At 46.3% G+C, this 9,224-nt stretch overlaps 1 protein-coding gene across 2 annotated transcripts in view; it reads left to right on the top strand.

Moving 5' to 3' along the window:
- The window catches only part of CYLD (CYLD lysine 63 deubiquitinase), a 190,879-nt gene that overhangs the window by 63,910 nt on the left and 117,745 nt on the right, over positions 1–9,224 (top strand). For both annotated transcript variants that reach the window (XM_082269854.1, XM_082269853.1), the window contains one exon: positions 2,187–2,285. In XM_082269854.1, the coding sequence (XP_082125980.1) occupies positions 2,187–2,285 (99 nt within the window). The remainder of the gene's footprint in view (positions 1–2,186; positions 2,286–9,224) is intronic.

The raw sequence follows: 9,224 nt of genomic DNA, 5'->3' as shown, positions 1-9,224 counted from the left end.
AGCCGGGGCTAAAAGTGATTGCAAAGTCTCAGTTTTTGTTTCAATAAAATAAAAAACATGTTGTACTTACCTGCTCTGTGCAGTGGTTTTGCACAGGGCAGCCCAGATCCTCCTCTTCTCGGGTCCCTCTTTGGCTCACTTGGCTCCTCTCTCCCTTTGAGTAGGCAGAGAGGGGGTGGGGCCAGGGCCTTGTCAGGGCTCCGTGTCTGGACAAAGAAAGCTGTGACTTGGCTCGGGTGCCCCCTTAGCAAGCTGTTTGCCGTGGGGGCACTAAACAGGAGGGAGGGGCCAGGATCACAGAAGAGGGACCCGAGAAGAGGAGGATCCGGGCTGTTCTGTGCAAATCCTCTGCAACAGAGTAGGTAAGTATAACATATATTTGTTCTTTTTATAGGAAAAAAAATGGGACAATACAATCACTGTTATCTGTTTTTAGTGAGTTTTTATTCAGCATTACTCGCTGGTTCAGGTTACATATGGCCCTCGTTCGATGTGGAGTAATTTTCCTCTGGGGTTGTGGCCTTTCTATATTGTTCTTGATCATCAGGTTGATTTTCTGAACCATCTTTGTCATTTTGACAGGTTCCTTTTATCTGGTTGGGGGCTCAGCCTCATTTGGTTTCAGATTCAAATTTGATCCTTCAAGCAGCTCCTGGGCTGCATACAGTCACTGGCTCTTTATGCTGGGCTTGTTAGCGGTTGTCTGTGTTGCCCAGCTTTCATTTGGACTACTTTTGCACATCTTGACCATATACGAACTCCTGTTTCCTCAATGGATAAAAATGAAAATAGGATTTTTGTACTCTGTTTTCTTGGACTTCATTAAGGTCCCACTCCTCTGTGTTTAATTTCATGCTGTGGGTACAGAGGCGTTTATCCAGGGCTGGCCTACAATTTTTTTACTTGCCAGTATCCAATCATCCTGTAGGCGACTGTATAATCTAACACTATATCAATGACTGTATTCCTCCAACAAAAGGATTTTGTATTTTTCAATTTTTTTTTTGTTTGGCGTGAGAAAGGAACTCCTGTTGGGGGTGTTACTGCTTGTCTGGGGAGCTCATTAAAGCGTTTCCCCCCTCACTTCCTGTCCTGGAGACAATTACCAGACAGGAATTTAAGGAAACTCTCCTACAGAAGTACAGGTAGAAATAAAACTCCTTTTCTCTATCATTCATTGACGGATGCAGCCCTCTGATCCATATAAGTAGAGTGCCTGGAGGCGTTTTCCAGGGGGGGGGGGGGGTGTGAAGCCCCGGGGGGGGTGTGAAGCCCCTCCCTTCACCCTGGGCAGTTTCCATTGCTCACTCCCTTTTATAAGAGGGCTTGCTGGTTACACGTGCTGTCCTGAGAAAGCATATTGGGACATTGGGTTCTGGGGGCCTCTTTCTTTCTCTATTGGGGGTCTGCGGGAGTGCCTGACCTGCGGGGGGCACTGTAGCACGGTGGGATAGTTTTTTTGCAAATAAAATAAAATTTTGTCTTTTTTTTTTTGCAAAATTTGCTGGTGGGTTCTTCTGGTTCAGTATGGACCCTGCAGACCATGTGACCCCCACCTGACCTCCACACTGAGGCTGCAGGGCCTTTGCGGAGCTCCACTGTCCATCAGTGCATTTTCAGCAGTTCGGGAAGCATTTGGACCCTGGTGGAGGTGGCCTTGAGAGGGCGCGGTACGCTAAAACGTTTCTCCACTTACCCCTGCCTCATCTGATGTCTCAGATTCTGAGTCTGACTCAGCTGCCGCAGACGGGGGCCTCCCTGCCGGGTCTGTTACCTCGCGCCTGGTCTCCTCGGATAATGAGGATGACATTTCTACCTCCCCTGCTGCACATGATACAGGCGCTGGTGGATGCACTGTTTGTTTCGGTGCGTGACACCCTGCAATTTGGAGGACGCAGCAGTAAGTGGGGGAAGGTTAGAGCCCATCTCAGCTTATTATTTGTGTTTGTTTTCCTGTTGCAGATTTTTTTCCTCACTTCCTGTCTGGTAAAATGTTGTCCCAAAACAGGAAGTAAGGGGAAACCTCTCTACCAGAGCCCAAAATAAAAGGAAAACTTGACAGGTTATAACCCTTCCCCCATCCTATCCAAAACGAAGAAAAAAAGTTTGCACTTTTAATAAAGAGGACGCCGTTTGGTCTTATGCAATATTCTGAATTCATAAATTATCAACTCTCTTTATTGCAGAATCTGTAACCCAAGAAAGGAGGCCTTTAAAACTTGCCTTTTCTTCAAGATGTGGAAGTGAAAAAAGCTTATCAAATCATAGCAAACCAAAGGTTACAGGTATCTGGAGTTTATCCTTACTAAACTAGATTATGATGTGTACCTGAATATACTATGCGTTTGCTTTCCATCTTAAGGCTTAAGGCTCATTTTGCTGTGCTATGTTTCTGCAGATGTAACCTTTCATTTAGAGTTGGGATATTGCTCAATCATTGCAGCACTCTATCTGCGATAGGGACCACTCGCCTGCATGCCTGTAATATTAGGTACATTGGCTGTGTCTGTGCAGCTGCTGCATCCTCATAGACCTGAATGGGCTGCTGGCAGGGAGTGGATAAACAAATGGCTCCTTCAATGTGTATTGACCTCAGCGCTTATGTGAACAAAGCCTTAGCCATTTCAGAGACCTTGTTACATCGGGCCATACATTTAAAACTGTACAAGGCAAGTCCTAAGACAACACCTGCTTATATCATGTTCACATTGTCTTCAAATACTGTATATCTAAAGCCAAATGTTTTTTTCATTTTGGATAGAGTAGGGTAGGGTTTAAACCACAGTCAGTCCTTTGTCCTCTTGTATCTTATATGGGAGATTTTCCCTTACTTCATGTCCTGTAGGTTCAACAGGAAGTAAGGCAATATCTTGCCAATCTGGGGGATATCCCCTCTTAGACCGTTGTCACAAGTTGTCATCTATAGCTCACAAAATCGATTGAGTCTAGGTTCACACTGATATGATGCTGAGAACGCAGCGAATCCTGTGTGTTTCCCGCACCGCATTGCAACTCCTGTGATTCATTGGAGAAGTAAGGCTAAAAAATCTTTGGCCATACTTCTTTAAGCATGATTTTACTGTGCAAGCAAATGTCAAAATGACATTGTATTAATTTCTATGCACCGCAGGTAAGTAGAAATAGACAGGACACAGGGTCTTAAGGTGAACTCTGGTCCGTTGCTGAAAAACGCATACAGTATGCATAAAGTGGTTGTAAACCCATACATATACCCAGTGAAGTGATTGGCCTGAGGTGATACACAGAGATGAAACAAATCCTCCTACATAGGTTGTACCTGTTTATCTGCAGTCTTCTCTTCTCTACATCTTTTCAAAGTCCAGTTTTTGTTTTTTTAAACTGACAATTTTTATTGATTTTCAAGAATAAGAACAAAGGAAAAAAGTACAATTAGATTGACATAAGCCACAAAAGGTGTCAACTTACAGGACATACAACAATGAGGACCAGTTAAGAAGGCCAAATCCTGAGGTGAAAACGCATATCATTCATCCATATCAAGCGTAATGTTTGTTGCTCAAGACTGTTGTAAGTCAATCAAGTTCCGGCTACACTGCTCTATGTAACCCTTCAGCAGTTTGCACCATATGAGGCACAGAACAGGAGAAGATAAGAAAAAGAAGGATGAATTATAATAGAGGAAAGGGAGGGAAGAGAAACTAAGAGGCTAGAAGAAGAAAGAGTTAGAGGGGAGAGGTGGGGGTGGGGGGGGAGAGGGCAGTAGAGGGCATCTACCTGTGACAAAATCCCACCGAAGTCTCCAGCAATCGCCCAGTCATATCTCCATTAATTCGGGGAGACGGAGGTCAGGGGCGTTTCCAGTATATCCAATAACTCCCATACCCGGTTATGAGCCTCAAAAGAGTCAATTAGTGAAGAAGTCAGGGAAATCCATCCTCTTCACTGGAGTGCAGTTCAAACAGCGAGGGAGGTTCCCGCTTTTTCCATTTGAGAGCAACTAAGCATTGTGCAGCAGTCAGCACGTGTGCAAGGAGTTTTTTAGCCAATTTGGAAAATGAGGCGGGTGGGAAACCTAGGAGGAAAGCTTTGGGTTAAAAAGGCACCCAGGATCCAAAGATGGAGTGGAGGAGGTAATAGACGATTCGCCAATAAGGGATAATCAATGGGCAGGACCAATAGATGTGATACAATGTACCTATATCTGTACCACAGCGCCAGCAATGGCAGTCGGCAGAGGGGTATATGGAATGGAGCACATCTGGAGTTTGGCACCAACAAAAGAGAATCTTATATTGATTTTCTTTATACAAGGTGCAGATCGATGCCTGCGACCAAATAAGTTGCCACATTTTCAAAGGAAGCACCTTACCCAATACCTACTCCCACCTTCGCATATAGGCATGTCGAGGCTCGGTCGGTGACGTATCTAAAATAAAAAGCTGGTTAATGCGAGAGATCATACCCTTGGAGGCAGGACCTTCCTGGCAAATTTTTTCAAACATGGTTAGAGGGGAAAATTAAAGGTTAATCTTAAAGGATTGTGCGAAATGTCATATTTGTAAGTAGCTTAAAAAGGTCTGTTTAGGTAGATCATAGGCATTTTGTAGGTCTTGAAAGGATTGTAATGTTCTAGTTCTGAAGTCCACCAACTGACCAAAATGGAACAAAGCCTTTTCCTTCCAAGGATGAAACATTCGCAAGGTCAAACTGCCTGGGACTTTGGGGGTAAACAGGAATGAGGTCCCCAATGAGGTCGTGGAGGTAAGGGCATATGACATGGCATGGCGCGCCGCCAAAGGATACACAAAAGTACCATGGGTCCCAATAGTTGTTTTGTACGAAGTGGAATGTCCGCACTCCATAGCTTGGAATTCGGGTGGACCGGGGCCAGCCACAATTTCTCAATCGGCGTCCAAAGTTTGTAGGCATGGAGCGTATACCAAGAGGTGAGAGGACGCAATTGGGTTACCAAATAATATTTAGCCACGTTCGGAAATGCGAGGCCACCTTGGCCACGGGGGGCAAACAAGAAGGAATCTAGCGACCCTATACCTTTTGTAGTTCCAAAAGAAGTTTTAGAAGATCCCCTTGAAGATTCTTATGATGTGAAGATGGGTTTGGAATGGGTAGTGTCTCAAAAAGATAAAGAAATTTGGGCAAGATTGCCATGTTGATAGTCGCCATGCGGCCAAAGAGAGATAATTTTTAGGATTTCTACCTAGCAAAAGTGGCTTTATTTGAGGCATATAATGGAGGGAAGTTAGCCTTATAAAGGGTGTCATAAGAAGGTGTAAGATTTACTCCAAGATACTTCAAGGTAGAAGTCTTCCATGAATAATTAACGGATTGAGAAAGAAGAGATAACTTCTGGTGTTGTATATTAAGGGGGAGGGCCTCAGTTTTAGAGTTATTACCTCTGTAACCTGAGAGAGAAAGGTCGTTTTTCAAAGGTAGTGTGAGAGTTCAGAAAAAAGGGGCGGAGAGCTGAAGTTACACTCTGCAGAGCTCAGAGAGGAAAGGCCCAAGAGCTGATTGGAGAGAAGAGGACCCCCCCCCCCCTCCCCACTCACACAGCTCACAGAAACAGAGCTGAGGCTGTCATTCTGTAGGAGCTCCCTCCACTGTCACCATGTTTCTCTTGATGTCAGGAAAACTTGTCAGAAGTGATTCATGCTGATAGCAGATTAACAAAGCAGTAGACAATCCAGAGCACTGGATTAATACACACTAAAGAGGGATCTGCTTTTTTTATGTTTCATGTCTGAGTTTTACAACCACTTTAACCCAGGGATTCCTTTTCATGGTAAACAGCATCAGTTCAATTGTTTTCTGTTTGCCCTTGTCGTGACTGGCGTTGATCCCATGCAGGAAAACACCTAGTGTGAAGGTGATGTAAATCAAGTCTGCAGGCTATGTATCAAGTACAGACCCCCAAATGCCTTCTGCCTTTTTTCCCGTATACATTTATGTATGCTTATCAGCAAGCCTTGAGTTGCTCCTCTTGAAATAGAGGGTTTTTCTTTTGTTTGTTTTATTTATTGACCATGAACATGTACAACCCCAATTCCCAAAAAGTTGGGACGCTATGTAAAATCTTCTAAAAGCAGAATGCAATAATTTGCTAATCCCATAACCCATAAACTCCGATTTCTCTTTTGTTCATTGACGGACACAGCTCCTAATCTTCTTAGCCATTGGGTTATACTGCCTCCTACAGCAGTAGGACACTAGGCAAAAAAAAAAAAATCTGTCTATGCCTATGGGCAGTCCCAGGGGTTATAGTCCCTCTCTCTGCTATAAGCACTCAGTTTTTTTTTTTTTTTTTTTCTGCATAGTCAGTAGTAAGGACCTATTGGGATCTCTGGTCCTGGCAATTTTTTCTATTTTAGATAGATTTTTTTTTTCCTAGTTTTTTTCCTGTGAGATCTACAATCAACTGCTGGACTGGGCGACGGGCTGGATAATCTAGATCCAGTGGTCATCCCAGTCTGGCCAGTGAGCGTGCGCAGACCTCAGCTCCGCGCTAGGACGGCCGCGACCTAGCCCCATTAAACACCTCATGAGGTCGCATACGAACGGATCTCGGCCGACCGCATGAGGTCACATACGAACGGTTCCTCCTGGCCGACAGCCTCCAATTTTGATAGAGAGGAGGTTCTGTCCGGAACGGTGCTCGCCTGTTTCCTGGTATGGTAAGCAGCTGTCCCCCCTCTCCTTCTGGAGGTTTTTGGGGTGGGCATTGGCCCCTCTATGGGACTGTCGAACCCCTGGGTTCCCCTCCTTCCCGATAGGCCCCCCTCATCAATCTGGTGGGCCATATTGCCCCCTCATCCGCCTCCCTTCACTATGTTAGGGCTGTTAGGCGGTTTGGTCCATCTCCTAGGGTGCTGGCAGGGTGCTGTGATGGGGTGTGGGGAGGGCTGTACCTGGTTGGGGCTCCTGCCAGGGCTCCCCCTTCCTGCCTGTGCCGTTTTCTGAGGCCTAAGGATCCCTCCTGGGTCCCTGAGAGCCTTGTGGTGCCGGGCAGGGCCGCCATTTTCTTGCAGCCTGTGTGCATGGCAGCCATATTTGTGTAGTCCAGTGGCCATTTTGCGGTGGTTTGCCATTGAAAATAGCGGCGGCCAGGACAATGGAGCCCTCTAGGCAGCGATTTCAGCAGTGGGAGCCCCTCCTCATCCCCTGGTGATTACTCCTGGATATTTTCACTTCCTTATTGCCGCACGTGGAGTGCAGATTATCCTGGTGGCTGCAGGTGCCGGTTTATGCTGAGTGGTGAGTTTGGGGGGGTCCTCGCCCTCTCTGCTGAGGATCGATTGGTGCTCTGTTACTTGTGACCGAGTGGTTCTGCCGGAGCAGTGGGAGTGTCCCTTAGCAGTGTTTTTACACCTTTTTTTGTGGGGTCCCCCTTTTGACTCATGGTCCTAGAGTCCTTTGTGTCCTGGGTGGAGGTGGTTTCTGGGTGACGGGCTAGCAAAAGGCGCCCCTCGCCTTCCCCAGCCTCATCTGTCTCCTCGGATTCCGAAACTGATTTGGCCGCTGAAGACATGAGTCACTCTGCTGGGTCTACGACCATGCGCCCTGAGTTCTCAGATAGGGAGGGTGATTCCTCCACTCCTGTAGCCGGACACGAAATGGCACTGGTGGATGCACTGATCTGTGTGTGAGACCTTAACCACTTTACCACCGGAGGATTTTGCTGTCTTCCGTCCAGGCCACTTTTTGCGATTCAGCGCTGTGCGACTTCAACTGACAATTGCGCGGTCGTGCGAAGCCGTACCCAAACGAAATTTACGTCCTTTTTTTCCCACAAACAGAGCTTTCTTTTGGTGGTATTTGATCACCTGTGCGATTTTTACTTTTTGCGCTATAAACAAAAAAAGAGCGTTTATTTTGAAAAAATAACAATATTTTTAACATTTTTTTATATGAAATTCCCCCCAAAAAAGATGTAAAAACCAATTTTTTTTTAAATTTTTGGCCAATTTGTTTTATGCTACATATGTTTGGTAAAAAAAATCGCAATAAGCGTATTTTGATTGGTTTGCGCAAAAGTTATTGCGTTTACTAACAAAGGGAAAGATTTCTGTCATTTTTGGTGTTTTTTTTTTAACGCGTAATGGCGGCGATCTGCGATTTTTTTTTTTGCGGGACTGCGACATTGCGGCGGACAGACCGGACCCCTGACTGACATTTTTGACACTTTTGGGGGTACCAGTGACATTACTGCAGTAATCAGTGCTATAAATATGCACTGTTACTGTAAAAATGACACTGGCAGGGAAGGGGTTAATTTTATTGGAGAGGGAGGGGTTAATGTATGCCTGGTGCTTACTGACGTGTAGGGGGGGAGGTGACTGTGTGAGTCATGGACAGATCGGATGTCCAGCTATGCTGAACAGTCTGATCTGTCACTCCCTGTCACTATGGAGATCCGCCCGCTGTGTTTACACACAGCGGGCGGATCTCCAGACTCGATCCCCGACGATCGGGTAAGAGCAGCGGCGATCGCCGCTGCTCCTCCCCTGGCCTGACTCCCGCTGTGAATGAAAACAGCGGGAGCGAGCCTCCGGCGGCGCGCAAGCGCCGCCCAAAAGGGGGAGTGTCCAATCACGTTAATACTACGTGGCTGGACGATAACGAACCACTCTGCCGCAGTAGTATTACTGTGAGCGGTTGTAGAGTGGTTAAAGACATAGGCGTCCGTTCCCTTTGGCACTCACAAGCCATCGAGAGTGGCAAAGGTGTTTCCTTTCCGCTCCCTATTTTAACAGAATTGTGGCTAAAGAGTGGGAACGACCAAAACTTCCCCTTGTGGGACCTAAGCGATTTGCTATACGGTACCCCTATGAGGAGTCCCTTCTTAAAAAAGTGGACTGTTCCACTGTTGGTGGACCCTCGAGTTTACAGATTGAATAAGGCAACCATGATTCCGATTGAAGAGTCTCCGGCCTTTAAGGACCCAGCTTACAGAAGGGTGGAGACTGTGGCCTGCAATATGTACACTGTCTCGTCTCTAGATGTGGGCCATCTTTCTCGAATCATAAAGTTTTTTTCATCCCTCTTGGGCCTTTCAAGGCCTTTTCTGGTGGATCAAAGTGAACTTGGTCTGGCAAGTCGAGAGCGGGATTCCCCCCTGGGGGGGGGGGGACATCTTCGCTGGTTTCCGGACTCCCTGGTACAAGAAAGCGGGGCCACAAAGTCATACAGTCCAGTTACAAGATCGAGTTTCATTCTTACCCTCC

Source organism: Pelophylax lessonae (assembly GCF_965119305.1).
Source record: "Pelophylax lessonae genome assembly, chromosome: 10".
NCBI classification, from domain to species: Eukaryota; Metazoa; Chordata; class Amphibia; order Anura; family Ranidae; genus Pelophylax; species Pelophylax lessonae.
Note: the sequence above shows the minus strand (reverse complement) of the source record. Positions and strands in the feature narration are given on the sequence as shown.